Below are 20,263 nucleotides of genomic sequence, written 5' to 3'. Positions count from 1 at the left end.
GAAAATAATGTAAATGACTATTTTTCACTCTTCATTGATTATGAGACGTCCACAATGATTTATTCACTGACAGCATGAAAAACTGAACATATTGATTCAGTGTCTGCTTTCCATTATGAGGTAGAACAAACGTTGTGGCATAAAAAAAACAGGTCTAAACAAGCTGATCTTCACTGCTTTATTTTCCACAAGAATGATTAGAGATGGCCAGTTAAGAGTTGTCAGTTGTTAAATTCAAAGGTCTGTATGGTAGATAAGAAAACACGTCTATAGGTGTGTGAGTGTAACACTTGCTAACTGATTAAATACTCTTCTCTGACTGAATGCTTAGATAAACTTATATGGTGACAAAATAAACAGACCAGAAAATATCACTGTATTAGTTATACGTATTAGGGTTATTCCCAAGGGCTCCACCTGCTGGATTTATATTTTTATATATACATATTTATATAGGCTGTAGGCTATTCATGTGCTGCTTGACGCCATATTTGTCCCACTCAAAAAAAATGCCATCTACCGTGATGGTCTTTTTCTTGTTTGTTTTGAAATAGGCTAACATTGTGGGCCTCAGCTGTAAACCACTGATGTAAAGTTAGCTCAGGGCAAATGGAGAAAGAAAGCCAAGTCCCTCTTCAATAAGTATTCTACCACTTGGTCAAGCACATGACAGAGTAATTATATTTTACTACTAGGCTGCCTGAAACCCTTGCTGTTATAATAAATGAAGCATAGGCCTATAATGACACGATTTTGGTCCTGCACTTTTTTTTTTCCTTTTCTTTTCTTTTTACAATTTAAACCAGCCGGGCTATATTCATGTATGCACTTTCTATGGACTGATTGATGTATCCTGCTATGACCAGAATACACATAAGAACACACCTGTCCAAATATCACAAAACAGTGAAGGAAAGACAAAAGAAAGGAGGATTAAAAGGGGGAAACAAAAAGGACATCCAAAAATTAAAAAAAGTAAATACAGATTAAAGAGGAGATGAGACTTGAACATGCAAACACAAAATTTATGAAGTGATGTACAGTGATGAAAACTACAAGTGGCATTAACACAAAATTAAAAAAAATGACACAGGATAAGAACAATATAAATATGTTGACACATCTCTCCTTTTCCCAAATAATTTAATTAAAACGTTTTAATAAGGCAAAAAAAAAAAGCTATCTTGTCAGCTCTTTTACACATGAAGAAACAAATGGATATGATATATAATAAGTAGGCTATAGTTCAAACAGCCAAGTTTTTTTTTTTAGACCAGGCCAGTTAAAGTCAGCTTCACGAAGCCCCGCCCACCTCCCCGGAACAGGAAGTAGCTGCCGCTGCTGACGTTGATGTTGTCCAAAGTGACGATGGCGTCCACGGATCAGTCCTTACTGGACCTAACGGACAAGGAAACCCGGGAGAAGCTGACGTTATGGGACCGCCGCGCCGATGCCACGGCTCCCCTCTCGGAGAAACAAATGGACTCGGTCCTGGAGATCCGGGCGGCGGCCGAGACGCTCTCGGTTCCCTCGGAGGTGAGACGGTACTCCGCGGCTAGCTTCCGCAGCTAACCAGGGCTGCTAACTTACTTTATCAATTAAACGCACGTTTAATTTGCACGAGCTCAATTCTGCCGTGTTCAAATGATATTAAATTAATATCCGCCTCATGCCAGGTAGCGGGCTTTCTCAGCGGGCTTCGTATTCGTGCAGGGAAAAGCTCGTTAGCTCCACATGAATCCCCCCTGTTTGTTTGTTTGTTTGTTTGTTTGTTTATTTTTATTGTTTTTGCAGCTGCCCATTGAGGACTTGTGCAGCCTGTCCTCTCGGTCCTTGCAGTCCCCGTTCACGGCGACGGTGCCCGCTTCGACAGAGGACGTCCTGCTCAAAGGTTTCCAGATGCTGGACATGGGAAACGACAGGATAGAAACTGCACAGCAGGTGACTCCTCCTCGTCCTCCTCCTCCTCTTCCTCCTCCTCTTCCTCCTCCTCGGTGAGCAGCTCCTGCATCTGTTAAAGATGCTCGGTTGTAACGTGACGCCCCATTTTTTTTGTTTTTGTGTGTGTTGCAGTTTTTTGCCTGGTTTGCCAAGTTACAGGCAAACATGGACCAGGACGACAGCGCCAAGTACAGGTGTGTCCGTCTTCATCTGCCTTACCTGAGACTGAGGTGTCACACTTGGTCGGGTGCTTTGTTTGGGAGGTCGACGGGCTCAGAGAAGTTTTTATTTTATTATTATTATTATTATTTTTTTAAAAGGGTGCATCAGACACAAACCACTTAAACATGAAACTCAAGGTGCTTTAAAGTAAAAAAAAACAACCAACTTGTTTGTTTATCACAGAGGAGTATTGTTGAGACTAAAGCCAGGCAGTGTCTTTAAACTGGCGTGATCACCATGGCAACTGATGCTGCAAACTTCACCGGGTCCGGAGCGGGTTATGTTCTAGTTATCGGATCAAAACGTAAGAAAGGACTTAAACTCTCTATCGACACTGTAGACTGGACATAGTGAACATGGACAAAGCCTCAACCCCATCTGGATGTCACAGTCCAATCCAACCTATCAATTGATATATCCAATTAGATTATATATATATAAATTAGATTATATATATATATACATTTTTATATATATTTTTATATATATAGAAATATATAAAATAAATATTTTATATATTTGAAATATATATTTTATATATATATATTTATAAACATATATAAATATGATAAATTATCAATCTATATATCCAATCTATCAATCCAATCCAATATGGTGTGTGGGTGGAGTCAAGGCGAGCTAAAAGAGTCTCTGTTTGTTTGCCTCTGGCTGAAACTTGTTGGCGGCTGGCCAGCTATGACGACATCCACCTGTCACTCAGAGCAGCCCCAGCCGTGATTATGCATAACTTAAGGCCTTGATTTAATTAAATGGTTGAGCTATAGCTTCTCCTCCTGTACTTATGTCATGATGAGAGAAATTAGCTGTTTTTTGTGCCGGACTGTAGAGTTTTGACTTTTTAACATGGGGGGGGTCTATGGGTCTATTTGAGCCAAGCTCAAGTGGCCATTAAAGGAACTGCAGTTTTTGGCACTTCACAGCAAGCATTATTTTTCAGCCCCTGGGTGTTGCAGCTTTCTCTATACACTCTCTTATCTACACCCCCAAACAGATGTCACAGCAGGGTATTGTGCCTTTGATAGCTGAGGGAAAACACCTACAGTCATATCCTCTTTTTTTTCTTTTTTTTAAGGTGCTGGTAGAGATGCAAAGTGTCATCTCTCAGAGAGCAGTATATCTAGTTTCCTGTTCGATGTGAAAACATAAATGAATGCTGTATTCTGCCATGCAAACCGATAGGTAGCTCCACTGCATTGCAAACAGATAACATGTCTACTTTTCCCTTCAGGAACACCAGAGACGATCTGAACTGCTACCAGGAACAGTGCGATGCAATTCTCAAAGATGTCTGTGCAGCTCTTGAACACTTGGACTCCCTTCAGAAACAGTACCTGTTTGTGTCCAATAAGACTGGCGCCCTCCATGAGGCCTGTGAACAGCTTCTAAAAGAGCAGGTGAGGTGCACACAGTTTTTTTGATTGTTAATCAGCGAAAAATCAGCGAATTATAAATCATCTAATTTATTTTTGGCTTGAACTGTATATTAACGTATACGTCTGTCACAGAGTGAGCGACTGAGGGATTAAGTTACATCATTGGTTGGCAGAATGATGCAACTTCCTTTATCAATTTCAAAGTAAAAGCAATGGTTTCATTCATGTTCCAGTTGTACACTAGCTTCTAACCATGTCTTGTTTCTTTCAATTAAAGACCAAAGGAGGATTTTGTATCTGTGAATGTTCAGCTAAAACTCCGAAAAAATGGTCAAAAATCCACTGAAATGGTGTAAAACCAACCGTGATAACATCTGAAAACTGAACGCCATCGTGTTCAGAAACAGTATTGTATAAATAATTGCTTGTCTAAATGTAAAATTTTGATCAGGCATTCTTTTCTTTCCGTGACTTATTTAATTTCTTATTAATGCTGTATATTTGAGAAATTTGCTCATGCTCCCAAATACATGTATATTGGACTACGTGAGGAAGCTAAACTGAATATAATCATATCGTATTGTTTGAAATGTGGTTTGTTCTTGTCTCCCTTCAGTCAGAGCTGGTTGACCTGGCCGAGAGCATACAGCAGAAACTCTCATATTTTAATGAGTTAGAAAACATAAACACGGTAAGCTGGGTTTCCTGTTGTCTAACTCTTGAAACATTTGACAACTTCACCGTATGCATTGTAACTCGTGTGTCAGTTAATTGGTCAATTAGATGTAATTGCAATTATTATTAAGGATTAGCAGCTATGTCCCAGATTTAATTAAGTTTTTTCAAAAGAACTTTGATACCAGCTATATTTACATTTAAAATATTTCTAAAAAGTTTAATAAAAGTACTCATAAAATATTGTTTCACATCGCACATTTTTTTTTACATTTTTAAATTTGGCCTGATTTGAAAATAGAAAACAGCACATTTGTGGCAGCGCTGACTTGAAAAGATGTTTTGATTACAAAGAATATGACCTTAAAAATTTGAATGATGTTGTATATAATAACTTAAAAACTAAGACTTCTTTTGACTTTGCAGAAACTGAACTCGCCAAACTTGTCTGTAAATAGCGAAGGCTTTATACCAATGCTATCCAAACTGGATGACTGCATTGAATACGTTTCTTCACATGTAAGTATTTTGTACTTCAAAGCTTCAGTTTTGTCTGTGCAGATTTGAACTTTTTATACTAATAAATACCAGGGACAGAATAATCTGTAGGCAGTGGAACATTTTTGAAGTTAGTGTTTGAATGCCTTCCATGTAGTTGGTACATATTTATACCTAATGTGAAAGCTTTTTGTGGTGGTTTTGATGCGGCAGCCGGAGGTCTTATGTTTTCGAGTTGTCAGGATGTTTTTAGGATGTACAAAACTCATGTAATTTAACACACACTGTATGTTTTGACTGACGCAGGGAAGTACGATGATTTATGACCTGAATCTCATAAGATACAAGTTTTCATTAATCTTATAGCTCCCGGTTTTGCCATTTTTTTTTCACGGTCAACCAGTTTGTGGTTTGTTCTGATGATGAGAGGGATTTTTTTGGATTGTTTGTTGTTGATAAAGCATGTGTTGTTTCGGAAAGGCTTCATCTGAGCTGTAATGTCTGTAGCAGACATCCTGCCGAGCGCATTTGCTGCTAGGAAATCGCAGTTTTCAAAATTGCGAGATCCTGCAATTATTGTGGAGATTGGTTGAGTTCACATTCATATTGCTTTTGCTCAATTGTCATTTCCTGGATGGATTGCTCCACTGTCATTCCTATAACTTTGTGTTTTGTCAAAATGGGCTTCATTGGCCAAATTCCTTCAAAACCCAAACTGCATGTATAAGTCTGGACAGACATGAATAGAAACTGCAACTTGAATGGTGGTGGTTTTAGTTTTCCAATCAGAAATTCAAACACTGACAATGACCTGTAATAATTACTGCAGAATCATGCTGAACTTGTAACAGCCAAATTTACACTTTGGTGTGTGTTATCCCCAATTAACTGATCTAACACTTGTTTATCTCTGATTACAGCCCAATTTCAAGGACTACCCTGTTTATTTGGCCAAGTTTAAACAGTGTCTCTCTAAAGCTATGCACTACATGAAGATCCACATTGTAAACACTATGCAGAATCTCACAAGCCAGTTAACAAAAAGGGTAAGACGCACTTTCTCCTCATGCAAAAGTAAACAACCGAGTATAGAGTATGTGTCTAGTTCAGTAACAATATTTGATTTGAGTCCTTTTTGTCTCCACCAGGATCCAATGGGCTTGACTAATGCAGACAATGCCTTTACACTTTACTATGTCAAGTTTAGAGCCGCTGCACCTAAAGTTAGAGTGAGTATATTGCTATTTTATTGGCGACTGAATTCATGCTGTATGTTGTTTTGCGTCGATAATTTTCCGTAATAAATCTACATTTTTATTGGCATGTTTGTTCCTGCAGTCACTGATTGAACAGATAGAGCAGAGAGCTGAGAAGATTCCAGAGTGAGTACATTTCACCTGAACAAAAGCAGTAGCAACAGCAATATATATATATTTTTTTTTTCCACAGTTCTTTTCCAAAATTAACTCGTCTCTCTCTACATTGATGCGAGCAGATACCATCAGCTCCTAGATGAAATCCATCACTGCTATCTGGACCAGAGAGAGCAGCTCCTCAGTCCCTGCATTACATCCACCATCACTGACTTGACCAACCAAAACAGCAAAGACCACTGTGCTCTGGTAAGGCGTGACTGCTTCAAAGGTGGAACTGCCCTCTTGGATATAGTGAGGTGACATTTGAGTCCAGGTAGACCGGCCAGCACGGCCCCTCTGGACATTTTCTGCAGGCTTTGGTAGAGACACAGAGCTGTGCACATGATAAATGAGCATAACCTGAGATTGTGTACAGCGGCTATCTAGAGATTTCTCCTGTTTTGCTCACAAGTGAATTGCTGTGCAGAGGCTGAGTGTTGTTAGTATAGCCTCAGTCACACTTCATCTATAAAGCTGCGAATCATTGCACTCTTTTCTTCTTTGTGTGAAAAGTTAACTAACCCAAAGTTTGGCACAATAATGAATAGTAAAAAAAAAATGTCCATTCTAATGTGATAGTATTTTGATGCTGTTGTTGCATTTTAAACAGCTCACTAATTGGCTTGATAGGGATGCTATAATTAAAGATCCGAATATCTTGTAATGAGACGTCAAAACAGCCGCACCACCTGTCCAGATTTTCCTTTTAATGAATGTTGAAAGCTTATGCATCTTGTTAATGATTGCTGTAATAGGGGCCTGGATCGTTTATGCGCCGGGAAAGTGTTTGATTGTTTGAGGTGGAGACAAAGTAATTGCAGGCGCTGCAGCGTGGGATCATTATACATGTGTTTTTGTACAGGTTCGCAGCGGCTGTGCCTTCATGGTTCATGTGTGTCAGGACGAACATCAACTCTACTGCGAGTTCTTCTCCAAACCTACACTTAAACTAGAGTGAGTAATACCCGCCTCTCTGGTAATGTGATCATTGAACACACAGGGAGCCTTCGTCTAGCAGCGCGTTCTGCATGTTTGCTTAAGGTGTGACATTTTAAAATGTGCAACAGCCTTTTCAAGTTTTGCTTGTTATGCTTTGTGTTTGAAATACTAATTCACTGGAGACTATTTGTATGACTATTCTTCTTCTTTCTTTTTTTAAACAAGTCCTTTACTTGTCATTACTTCATTCCTTTATTCTTTACCTCAAATAAAACTTGAAGCTTGAGCAGAAAGTATAATTTTAGACTTTTCTTTTGTACAATCCAATTAAATTGTTTTTTAACCTCTCACAGTGAGCTGCTGGAGAAGTTATGTTTGTCACTGTATGATGTCCTCCGCCCTCTGATCATCCACATCATGCACTTGGAAACCCTGTCGGAGCTCTGCAGCATCCTCAAGAATGAGATGCTGGAGGACCACGTTTATAACAACGGTACGTCCATCTTTTCTTCCCCTCAAAGCTTCTCATATGTCATGTATATGGTAAGAATTAAGTTACCAGGATGCAGCTGAGTTATTGGAGCTTGATATAGTATCATGTATCAGTTTAAACGCCCTTTCAATTTTTTTTTATTTATGTTGTGCTATGAAATAAATGCCTTTCGAATCAAATTATTTGAACCTAAAAGTTTCCAAATTGAGCTAAAAAGAAGATGCCGTAATCTCCTGTAATAATGTTGTCAGTGTATATGATGCAACTATAAGTTTTCAGCATTGATTACCATGAACATTTTGCCTTTTCCTGCGAACAAAGACAGGAAATATTGACTATTTTAGTCAAAAAGTTTAAAGAAAGCACACATCAGGTGGCACGGTGGTGCAGTGGTTAGCACTGTCACCTCACAGCAAAAAAGGTTCCGGGTTCGAATCCGGTCCTGGGCCTTTCTGTGCGGAGTTTGCATGTTCTCCCTGTGCTCGCGTGGGTTCTCTCCAGGTTCTCCGGCTTCCTCCCATCATCCAAAAACATGCACCTCAGGTCAGGTTACCTGGCGCCGCGCTAGTGGCAGCCTGCTGCAGCATCACCCCCCTGAGAGCCCCCCTGCTGTATTGAAGAAATTTCCCCTCGGGGATTAATAAAGTGTATAAAATCAATAAAAAAAAAAATCAAATTCTCAGTCCTTCAATTTATCCCAAATTTCTAAATTGGTGTGTTGGTTGAGGCTTAGAGCACGTTTGAAGCGGCGGTTTTCTGAGAAGACAACCTTCAGTGAAAGTGTACATTTAAAAAATAAATAAATAAATAAAGGTGTGTGATATTTGTTCTTCGAAGCTTGAGGAAGACGTTTTCATAGTTTATCTGTTTTGTAGTTTTTCTGATTTCCACTCATGAGCCCACCATACTCCACGTCCCTGTTCATCACATATATACAAGCTTGTAGTTCAGACCCTAAAGGACTTATATTTGTTGAATCTACTCACAACAAACTAGAAGCCCACATTTTTTATGATTTTGGTATTGAATGAACTGTAAACTGACCCCTGTGTGCTTTTATGTAGCCGCCCAGCTGGGTGCCTTTGACGCAGTCGTGAAGCAGATGCTGGAGGATGTACAGGAGAGGCTCGTCTACAGGACTCACATCTACATCCAGACCGATATCATAGGCTACAACCCAGCTCCAGGGGATCTGGCCTACCCGGAAAAACTGGAGATGATGGAGGTAAGGCTTGTGTGCTGAAATGTATGGAGACGTTTTTTCTTTTCTATGACTCCAAAATCCTGAGGTATGTGGTAATGTTGAAAGCTGCAGTTTATACTTGTCTTGTTACATATAAACTTTTACACATACGTAGCCACCAATTGTAATCGTTTCGGCTTCTCTACAACACAAACTGGATGGAACTAGGGCTGTGCTAATCAATATTCTCATTTATACTGCATTTTAATGGTTTTTTTTCCGTTAATAGTTTTGTCAATAAAATGTCAACAATAACCACAAGTTCCCTCCGATGTTTTCAGCCACACCATTATTAGCTGTGTGCAGGTCCTTTAAAAGACTTGGGGCTCTATTTAACACCCACCACAAAGCAGCATTAAGAGTCTTTGGTGGTTTCAGACCGACACTGTTTGAACAGCTAATGTGCCTCCAACCATCAGAGCACCCGTGGCCATGTTGGTGTTATGTTTTTCCCTCAGATTATCTGCCGTGAGACCACTAGCAGGGAATTTGGACACGAGCTAAATGCACTTGTGCTTTAGACCGTAAAGTTAGATGGTCAAAAATAGCCCTTGATGTTTTAAGTGCGCTTTTAAGCCTCAGAAGTTCTTTGCTCTTGTGAGTTTCTACACATGTTGTTAAATATGCCTTTTAGTCTTGACTGATATTTTAAAGCTCTTAAATGTGTTGAATATGAACTACTTTCTCAAAATCGCCTCAATATTGACGGCTTAATCTTTCACATTTCTTTAGATAATTCTAAATCCTTTTCTCTGTCTCTTTTGAGACACAGTGCAATTTTACTTTATGTTCTGCTTTCAAAGACCTGCAGAGTTCTTCTGTAGCAGTGGGGAAAAAAAGTTACCTTTCAACATCTGACACTTTCTATATTCAGCTCCATTAAAAGAGTTGTAATGTGTAAACTGAATTATGCAGGCTCAAGTCTGTGGCTGGTCTTATAAATGTTATTAAATATGCTTTTGAGGTTCAACTTATATTTAACATGCCCCTACACTATTTTCTGAATATCAAAAACTCCCTGATGCTCTTTAGATGTTTGGGACTTTCAGTCTGTAATTTAAACTTGCAAATTGATTCTTATTTTATGTTAATTTTCCCTTTAAAAAAAACCTTCAGGCCTCCTGTTGAAGCAAAAATCGAGAAAAGTATGACTTTCCAGAATCTTAACATTTTCTGTGTACCAACTCTTGTCTTTGACTTTTCTCTTGTCATGAATAGAGAATCGCTCAGAGCTTGAAGGAAGAGCAGATGAAGCAGATGTCACAGGAGTCCACGTTTTCTGATGTGCAGCTTGAAGACGCTGATGGTAGAAGAAACAGTAATGCCGGTTTGTGTTTCCAGATTGTGACACTCACTTGTCTTTTACAACGTTTGGTGTTATTGTCATTTGCTTAATGGCTTCTCCTTTGTACAATGAAAGCAGGCAACATAGAAGCATCTCGTCTGCAGACGTCCGTCTCTCCCGCTGATCTGCATGGCATGTGGTACCCGACTGTCAGGCGAACACTGGTTTGTCTGTCCAAACTCTACAGATGTATAGATGTGAGTCCTCAGTTTTTATTAGCTGCTAATTTCCACACACAGCAGGATGTGTAGTATATAGTTTCACCACTTTTGCATTTCTTATTCATGTGTTTTCTTCTTCCATCTCTTGGTCTTTTTCCAGAGAGCAGTCTTCCAGGGTTTATCTCAAGAGGCCTTATCTGCCTGCATCCAGTCCCTGCTTAAAGCTTCTGATATCATCCTTAAAAACAAGGTTGGCACACATGGTTAAGCATCGAGTATTTTATTATTATCAAAATAGCTGGAAAAGTGCCTTTCTTTTTATGTAGCAAATAAGATCAGTTCCCTCTTTTTCTTTAGGCTAAAAGATCCTTAAATAAAGCAGCTTGAATGTCGTTTGAGGTTTACGTTGACGTTGCTTTTTTATGCTCAGCAGAGTGTTCAGCAGACTCTCCTTTATTTATGGGCTTCTCTCACCTTCAGATTTGCTGTCAATATCTATGCTAACTGACCCGTTTCAAACTAACACTTCATATTAAAGCAGCAGCATCAATCTCAGAGAATATGTTCCCACTTCATGTTGATGTCTTTTTCCCATGTTTAAGTTGCTAGCCGAGCAATAAAATGATTTCAGCTGCTTTATTTGTCACAGTAATATGTCCCTTTTCAGCTACGGTTAATCAGCAGTTATTAATTAGACATATTCCCTTATCGTCGCTGAGCGTGTGTTTTTTTATGTTCTCCATCGTTTGGATAGTCAGCAGATGCCCTTTTGTGTTGGCAGCCTGCAGTGTGGATTTAACAGTGTGCTTTCACTTCCTGTAGACACAAATAGACGGGCAACTTTTCCTGATCAAGCACCTGCTGATAATGCGCGAACAGATTGCCCCATTTCACACCGATTTTGCCATCAAGGAAATCTCACTGGACCTGAAAAAAACACGAGGTAAGATAATTAAAGGTGGAGGGAACATTGGCGTTCGGCTCCATAAAGCCAGTCATTACATTTTCATGCTCATTAAGCAACTTGTGCCTATCACATGCACCGGTGGCAACAATTAATGTGGAAATTGTAATCCAGCACCATAATGTACATTAACCGATGGCTCACAGGGCAGACTCGCCCCCCTCCTATCGCCCCCATCTCAGTCAAGGACATGTTCAATTTGTAACACTAGAGGGCACTCTAATTCTACAACAGCCCAGATGTAATCTCTCTGCTTTGTGTTAAGATGCTGCCTTCAAAATCCTGAACCCTAAGGCTGTTCCCAAATTCTTCCGACTTAACAGTCACAACGCCATACTTGAATTCCTGTTGGAGGTAGTGCTTCTTTTTTTTTTTTTCCTTCTTCACTTCTTTTTTTTTTTTTTCACTAAACATACCATACACTTTATGTACTTTGATAGCACCCTGCCTAAGGGAAACGCCACTTGATAGTACTAAAGCCTTTTTCTCTGTGGCCCCCAGGGAACACCGGAGATAAAGGAGCACTACATTGACTCCAAGAAGGATGTGGACCGACACCTGAAGTTCAGCTGCGAGCAGTTCATCCAGCAGCAGACTCAGATCTTTGTGGGGAACCTTGAGGAGTTTCTCACCAAGGTAACCGTTAGAGCGAAGGCAGACTTCGCCTCGGGCAGCGACGGCTCCTCCCGACCTTCATTTCTTCAGCTTTTACCTTTTAAAAACCTTTAAAAAAAAAAAAAAAAAAAAAAAAATACCATCATTTGCTTATTCATTGATCACTGAAGGTCTCAGAACGTTACCGACAAGTGACCAAAACATTTTTGTTTTTCCTGATGGATGTTGATGCATGTGTCTTTTTTTTTCCCGACTCACCACAATATGTTTTCTCCGGTTATTTATATAAATAATGCTCCAACTCAAGACTGAATTCAATTGGCTGAATTGGCACCACGGCTTGTTTGTGTTAGTCTTTTCAAACTGTAATGTTTTGCTGCGGCTGTCTGCACTCAGGTTGCAGCTCTTAAAACTATGGCCATCCAAGGTGGTCCCACGTACAGTCTGTCTCAGCAACCTTGGGCACAGCCAGGTAAGATTTGTCTCAGGAAACGCCACGAGCATCACACTGTAATTCATCAAAACCCTATATGGCAAACGCTAGAGGGCATGTCAATGTTTTGTTTTTTCTTTAATCAGGACTTTTTTTTTTTTTCTTTTTTTTTTTTTACTCCCTTTTCAGCAAAGATCAACGATATAGTGATGGCTACCTACCGGGTGATGAAGAGCAAGCTGCCAAGCACTTTGCAAAGCCTGTCCTTGTACTTAGCCAATAGAGACACAGAGTTCATCCTTTTCAAGCCTGTCCGGGTGGGTGGCAGAAAAGCTAGAGTATAGCATGTACTGCATGAGTCAGTTTCCTTTTTAAGTCATTGTTCAAGCTTAAAGAATCAAAGAATGTTTTCACACCGTAGTCCCACGTTGCTGCACTCCAAGGTCCAGTCAGTATTTTTAAGAGTGACATAAATGAAAGGTTTTTCAGGCGTGTCATTGAACATGTTGACATACATACAAACATATTTTGAAATGTGCCGAGATGTTTGCTGATGTTTCCATGTAAACAAACCTCTCGTTGTCAGATATCCTTCATGTCACATTTATTCATCAGCCAAGGTTCGATACTACAGTATATGCCCAGTGAGTGAATTTTGCCAACACTTCTGTGTTTAATATCTACTCTTCAGGTTTCTCTCTTGCTTATATTTGGCTTGGCGGTTGTGCCTTTAGCTATAAATTGTCAACGTGATTGAACGCTAATGGAGAAATCTTTGTGCCGCTTGTGTACTGTTCATCACGGTGCCAAGTGAGGCTGAATGAGAGAGAAACAAAATTCTGCGGTTGACATGGAAACAAGATAGTGAGGGGGACATAGGCCAGATGGAAATGTAGTATTAATTTCCTTCCAGCACTCAGTAATAGGATGTTTTTTTTCCCACAGAATAACATCCAACAGGTATTCCAAAGACTGCACGCCTTGCTTCAGGAGGAATACAGTGGAGAAGACCTTCAAATCATTGCATGTCCATCTATGGAGCAGGTACCAGTATTGTGGGATTAGCACAGCCTAAAGGCACCTGGCTTAGTTTTAATAATACCACTTCGGCATCCAGAACTGCTGAGGGCAACTTCAGTGTAGAAACATTAAATATCAGCTAAGGCACAGTGAGCACTCACCTTTCTTTTTTTTTTTTTTTTTTTTCTTCGGCTCTCTTTCAGATTAACCTACTGCTGTCTGTGAATAAGTAATCCTCGGTGTAGCGATGCTGGTGAACACCCTCCGGATAACAATGTGATGCTGCAACTCCAGCCCGTGACCAGGAGCTGTGAGACTTGAGTAGGCGAGATGACCGGAAAACTGCACCCGAGCGGCATGCTGGACCAGAAGAGCTGAACTGACGGCAAAGGAAAATAAAACGTACAATCTTGCACAAGGCCAAAGAATTGTTGAGAGCTCAAGTAGCTACGAGTCTAAAGAGGATCAGGTATTCATCTTGAAGTCCATAACAAACCGGGAGGTGGAGAGTAACTTCACAGGGTACTGAGTTGATCATTTTGTTTTGACTAAAAATTACAACTGGTGTTGCGGTGCTGGTTGCTTTCAAGTAGAAGACATCCATTTGGACGAGGGTGGATTAGCAGTTGCGTCTCTCCCGACACCAAAATTGCTTAGAATAAGAAGAATTTGCACATGTGGGAATAGTTGGGGTTGTTCAGAAAAGGGCGCTTTAAGTGCACAAATTGAGCCGCTAAACACGGCCCGGTAGCTGATGACCAGTAAAGAAGCAGGCTTGGATTTAGATGCCAAGAGTCCCAGGATGACAATGCTGCAAAAATACTTTATTTCTCTTTTCTTAAAATGTAACGGTCTTTGTAACACGCTCAGTAGAAGCTAATAATGACCTGTGCTACAGGTGTCTCAGGTCCAACAGGTTTCCTGCTCTTAATCATTGCAAAATCCACACAGATGTTGTCTTACATGTTTTCATCCATCTCCTTCTTGCGAAATGTTTTTGTTTTTCTGTTGAAAATGTGTAAAAAAGAAAAAGAAAAAAAAAAGAGGATGAAATCATATGTTTTATACTTTTTTTCCTTTTATAACTAGGTTGACAAAAACAAATACATATTAACTCTGGCAAAATAATGGAAATCAGCAGTTTTGCTCTACGTGATTCATTGGTGTGTTTTCCTAATGGTCCTCACAGAGTAACAAAAGTAACAGGACACTTTCAATGTAACATTTGGTTTAGTGTGTCCCATGTAAAATGATGTGTATAGTTATTATTTATGGACATTCTGATTAAAAAAAAAGAAAAAAAAAAGGTTGAGGATGTTTTTCTGGCTTTATTTCCAGAAAGCAGTTTGTCTATGAATTCAAATTCAGGGAAATGCTTCAGTTCTAGTCGCTTCACACAAATGAGAAACTACCATTCAAGGACATCATCGGCTTTCGGGGGTCTTCTTGGCAGACCGTTGCTGTTTAACTGGCAGCCGCCGTCTTTCCATCTGCGAGATGAGGCTTTGCTGGGGCTTGACCTTCTGTGGACTGACAGTCTTTTGATAGGTGATGAGGGACTTGATGTTCTGGAGCAGGACATTGATCCCTGCACTCTAGCTCTGAAGCATGTCAGGCCGTGGCAGCGTCAGACCTTTTGCCTTGATTCAGCTGTGACAGCAAGACAATATAAAGTAGCACAATTAACGATTTGGTCTGAAATGGGCTCTCCTCCTTACATCTCCTCTCTTGTATTTCTGCTTTTGCTACAAACACAGAAGCCACACTAAGTTACTTTGAGTTTCGCCCCTACTTTGAGCTGCACGCTGTCTTTATCGGAGGTGCAGATGTGCTCTTGGGATTGGATGTGGATGTTGATGTTGGGGCTCGGTGTGAAGCGGAGGGGCTGGCTGCAGGGTGGAGCAGGAACATGATGCTTATTTTCCAGGCGGCTCCGCTGTCTCCTCAAATCTCCTGTGCCACAGCGCCGGGTGCCTCCGCATGAAGACATCCAATAAAGAGAAGCAGCTTGTGAACAATGAGCCCCTCGAGGGTTTTATTGTCTCAGCCAGATAGTTGGTCATTTCTGTCTCCTACCAGTGTAGCCAATAATTGGACAACTCTCAGAGATGTGGAGATAATTAAACAGATTTTGATTATTTAATAAGATGCTGATTAATGCCAACTACGTTTACACTATTAAACAGCCAATCATGCCATATGCAGACATTGTTGTGGTGACGGGTACCCTGTCCTCTGCCTGAGTGCAAAAGGCTGCTGATGTTTGTCCTTCAGGACCACGAGACCAGACAGCTGATTGTGTAGCAGCTACCAGAATAGCAATCCTTCCTGATGGATCGCTTTTAAATATGATTGATGATCAAACATTAATTGACATGTCGGTTAGATTCCCCTTCAAGGATACCACACCTGCTCTACTCCATCTGGAGAAATCATAGTAAATGTTTGGCTGTTGCTGTCGTGTTTGACAAGCGGTGTTATCATATGTTGAAGCGAGTAGATTCATCAATCGGTTTCAGCTTCTGTACCTTCAGCCAGTGCAGTGCAGTCTGGGGGCATCTCGCTGAGCGTGAACCTCGGTTGTAAAAAATAAAATAAAAAATTGATTTGAACATTTAACCTTCAGTCCAGCATTTCCTCCTTTGAAAGCGAACATGTTTTCACAGTCCGTGATTTATTTTTCAGGGAACGAAGCTTCCCTCTTGGCAGTCAAAGCATCATCCAAGAGGCGATTATGTGGGGCGGCAAATACTTATTTGTGTACTGTAATGTAGTTAAAAGTGTCATGACATGGATGAACAGAATGGAAGGAAAGGCAAATTTAATCTGCATGAGATATCTGTCTGTGGTCGATGGTGTGTCTAACCTGCTTTAGGGGTCTGAACCCTTTTTTGATTCCAAACCTTTCAACCTGTGGTGTGTCGTGGAAAATGTAGCATCAGAGATCCAATAGCATAGAAATTTAATTTGAAAAAAAACCTTTTAACGCTGGAAACCAGTAATAGACACGAGTAATCCTGACCTTTTGATCTATCTGCATCGCTCGGTCCCTCTCAGTCACAGTTTCTTTAGTGATAACTGCTGAACCCTTCGGCAAAGTCTCTGATATCTTCCATGCCTGCTCAAAGCAGAAGAAAGCCGAGCGAAAATGTAGAAATGCCAAAAATATTCCACATTCTGATTTTAAGCAAATTTGCAATCACGTATTCATATGTATTTTTACTCATCTGTTGTAGAAGCAAATTGTGGTCAAATTGTAAAATCTTAACGAATTGATAGCATCAAAATGTTTTGGTTCGAAAGCCATTTATCTGGATTCTTGTTTCTTCTTTCAGTTGGTAATTTCAAGTGGTGCTTGAGTAAATTTGATCTTATAAAGAGTTCACTAATTCAGACAAAATTCAAGTTGTTAAGGCGCAAAGAGTTAAATTCTTCAGTAAGAATTAAAGTGATGTCAAATATTCAGGATGCTCAATTTGCTTTTGTGAAATTTAGACTTGAAGATGTTGAAGGACACCTTTTTTTTTTTTTAATTGTATTTTAGGCAGAATAAAAGCTTTGTTGAGTTCAGTATGGCTGAGATGTAGTTGTCTGACATGGCAGAAGTCTGATTCAGTCCATTCAGCCTTAATTGCTCTGGAACTTGAACCACTGAAAAACAAGACAAAGAGGCAACAGCTGCAGTTAAAGATGCTTTGAGCTAATTAACAACATTGGCACAATGATAATGCTAACATACTGCACAGGTATAATTCATTTAGTGTGTATAAAGCTGAGGCTGATCGGAATGTTGCTCATTTTACAAAAATATTGAACCTCTTGACGGTGTAAAGAGGAAGAGTTCACCAAACTCATTTGGATTTGTCCTCTCTGTACCATGTGTTCGCATTTAACAACAAACCATTCAGTAGTTGCTAATATATTTTACTCTGATCAATTCATGTCAATCATAAGGGGTTGACGGATCCTTAAAATCAGTCAGGCTCACCAATCAGACATTTCAGCCCGAGCCAAACTGTTTCCAACACGAGCTCTGCTAAAATGCTAAAAAGATTTGCACTAGATTTTAGAGAGGGAAATGCAAACCATTTAAATTCAGACAGGTGTTTTTTGTTGTAAAATATTTAAATAACACAAATTTACATATTATTATTGTTCAAAAGTAGTTTTACAATTAGTTCTTGTGATTTTTTTTTTTTCTGTTTCAAGTGATTCGTCGTTTATTTTGTTTGCATAATCATCCCAACCTGCAACCAGATTTTATTGAACATGATCATGCCACCATATTAACTGTAGTTTTAGCTGCACACTCAGTCTCTCACCTCTTTTGGGTCAACACTGTCGACTATCTGATCACCGGTCATCGGGGGGTTTCTCAGCTGCTGGCAGTGCTCACAGCAAATGTTCAACACAGCCTGCAGCAACTCCTCTGATCCGCTTGAGGTTGGGTCTGAAAACACTATCGGAAGAGATGCTTTGAATGCATTTCTTTTTATTTATGCACTCTTCCTCAAAACGACGCTCTGTTGGAAATACAAAGCATCAAACTATTCCAGTTAATGAGGTATTGAAACAGCAAGTCAAAGTCTGGCATGTTTTATAGAAAAAAAGCAGCTGCGGTTGACAGGCACGTTTTGATGCAAAACAAATGCAGACTAATTGCATGTTCCATAAAAGAATTCATATTTATACAAGAGGAGGAAAAGGAGACATTTTAAAGTGTCGTTCTCTTCCATATCTTGTCCAGGTTAGTTAAAGACTCCTCAGTTTCTCCTTGGCAGGCTGCAGGAGTTTAGGGAGTTTCCTCGCTGAGCAAATCCAACACTTCCTCATCTGGGGATATCTCCAGCTCAGACTTCATGTTTTCAGGAACACTGAGGAGAAAAAAAAACAAAGACACTTCATAATTTATTAAATTCTTTGAGGTCTTTAACTTGTGCTTCATGAATAAATCAAAACTGTGAAACTCCATGTCTCTGGGTACCATGTCATATCATCTTTCACAAGATAAAACTTGCACTGTGACAACGATAGACAAGGCAAGGAAAACTCAAATTCACTGTTTGGCAATAGGAAAATTATCTCTAAAACACACAAAAAGGCTTTATATATGCTAATTGTATCTATTCACCATTTGACTAAGGTCTCGCTATCAAGTGCATTTTGAATGTTAGTTCAATAACAAAAAAAATACACATTCAATTTCAGCGAAACCTCTCCTGCTGTGGGTATTCAAGAAAAGCTTTTATTTTGTCAAGGACATTTCAGTGTTACAAGTCAGAGAGAGATATATTTTACGGGACACAATACCTCATTGTGAGTTTGTTGTTGTAATCCCTCTTCCTGGTCTATACCCCAACTCGGCACACTCGGCAGCTCGGATGTCAACCCCCAAATTCTTGTGTGGTATTCTTGGTTCGGTTGTTTACAGAGCTGATGGAAAAAAGTCATTTCACAACCAAGGTCAGAAACTCATAGTCATGAAATATGAAGAAACTGTACTTTGGCTGCTCTCATTCTCGTATCTCCAGTCAGTCTGTGTACTAACGAGGCTTCTGGGTGACAACTCAAATGCATGAAGTGTCAGGTATTCACATGAGCTTACACTGGAGCCACTTCTTCTTTTATCAGCTCAATAAATCCAAACTGCTGCACGGGATGAACACAGAACTCAAGTACCTGTAAAATATAATGCAGTACAACACAACTGCCCTGCAGTAAGTATTTTCTATGGAAAATAAAATGTACTTTTTTAGCGTCAATTAAATGGGTGCAAAGTTATTCATGATTGAAGCTACATTTCTTTCCAGTGTTTGTGTTAAAACTGATCAAAAACAGATTAATGTCTGAACAAGATTATCCAATTAAGGCCTTCAACAAATATGTTTCTTTTAAGGTGAGACAACATGTGATGCAGGCAATATTGTTGTTGTCTGACCTTCTTTGGTTTCACTTCATAGTGTCTATTTTTCATGATGCTTTGAAAGAAATCGGCCAATTTGTGGCATTTCTTGTTTGTTTGCAAATCCAGGATTTGTCGTTGAATCCATCTCCGTTGATTTGCCGTGCGAGTCAGTTGTTTGCATCATTTTTGTGACATCCTTGATTCATTGTGAAACAGCAATGAGCAGAGAAACCACAAAAAAGAAAGTGAATTTGATAGAGTGGTCAAAGAAAACATATTTTGCTCCTCGTGTACCATAGCAACCGTATTATACAATAGACAATTGTGCTTGTGGTAGACGCAACACAAAGAGAGAAAACTGCACTGAAGGTCTTTAAAATCCACCTCCTCGTTTATTTGATCGATTTTCTTGTGTAGTTCACAGCACAGCCATTATGGGACAGTACACAGCATATACTGTAGACGTGTGCAAAAGCTTTAGAAACCACAGATGTTGGATTCTTGTCCATCAAATAATGCCATGAGGAAGGGAAGGAATAATTGGCTCCCTTTTCACTTCGCAGTGTGACAACGAGGCCAACACATACAGCCAGAGAGGAGAAGAACATGGAGTCCTGCATGGTATGGCCATCTCAATATCCAGTTAGTAGGATTACATGAAGCGACAGAAGCAATTAACACAACCAGAATCAACTCTCCTCCAAGCTGACTTCCAAATCCATTAAAAACAATTGTGTGTAAGAAGTGTAAAATAGCTGTATTATTTTCAAGTTGAACTGTATGGAGTTCATTTTATGTATAATTCAAACAAAGTGATTAGTTAGATTACATTACAAATACAGGCCCCAAAGTACAAATGATTAAATAACCCAACATTTCAACAAATAATGCAATTATTTTCAGATGATACAGTGTACTCAGTTATGTTGCATACATAATAAGAATATTATATAAAATATTTAATGTTACCAATAATTTGTATTATGAAGCACACGCAAAT

The 20,263-nt window shown here is 39.6% G+C and overlaps 1 protein-coding gene across 2 annotated transcripts; it reads left to right on the top strand.

Moving 5' to 3' along the window:
• Nucleotides 1–1,351: 1,351 nt before the first annotated feature.
• Nucleotides 1,352–15,946, top strand: cog3 (component of oligomeric golgi complex 3). Of its 2 annotated transcripts, none has more exons than XM_069153920.1 (23): nucleotides 1,352–1,536; nucleotides 1,795–1,941; nucleotides 2,074–2,135; nucleotides 3,413–3,578; nucleotides 4,174–4,248; nucleotides 4,659–4,751; nucleotides 5,651–5,776; nucleotides 5,879–5,959; nucleotides 6,069–6,112; nucleotides 6,226–6,352; nucleotides 7,008–7,099; nucleotides 7,438–7,577; nucleotides 8,642–8,802; nucleotides 10,039–10,147; nucleotides 10,241–10,362; nucleotides 10,487–10,576; nucleotides 11,149–11,269; nucleotides 11,556–11,644; nucleotides 11,792–11,926; nucleotides 12,302–12,377; nucleotides 12,528–12,655; nucleotides 13,284–13,382; nucleotides 13,562–15,946. In XM_069153920.1, exons 1-23 carry the CDS (start codon nucleotides 1,369–1,371, stop codon nucleotides 13,589–13,591), a joined length of 2,481 nt encoding a protein of 826 aa, XP_069010021.1. In that variant the 5' UTR covers nucleotides 1,352–1,368; the 3' UTR covers nucleotides 13,592–15,946. The 2 variants fall into 2 exon arrangements, with proteins under 2 accessions (XP_069010021.1, XP_069010022.1); XM_069153921.1 differs by having other exon boundaries at nucleotides 10,244–10,362; nucleotides 13,562–15,945.
• Nucleotides 15,947–20,263: the final 4,317 nt, after the last annotated feature.

This window comes from Embiotoca jacksoni, unplaced genomic scaffold, assembly GCF_022577435.1.
Source record: "Embiotoca jacksoni isolate LCO1_2020_lvr unplaced genomic scaffold, fEmbJac1.0.p SCAF_2, whole genome shotgun sequence".
NCBI classification, from domain to species: Eukaryota; Metazoa; Chordata; class Actinopteri; family Embiotocidae; genus Embiotoca; species Embiotoca jacksoni.
Note: the sequence above shows the minus strand (reverse complement) of the source record. Positions and strands in the feature narration are given on the sequence as shown.

Coding starts and splice junctions, on each gene's coding strand:
- cog3 (XM_069153920.1), top strand. CDS start 1,369: ATGGCGTCCACGGATCAGTCCTTACTGGACCTAACGGACAAGGAAACC. Junction 1,942..2,073: donor GGATAGAAACTGCACAGCAG/GTGACTCCTCCT, acceptor TGTGTGTTGCAG/TTTTTTGCCTGGTTTGCCAA. Junction 11,645..11,791: donor TACTTGAATTCCTGTTGGAG/GTAGTGCTTCTT, acceptor TGTGGCCCCCAG/GGAACACCGGAGATAAAGGA.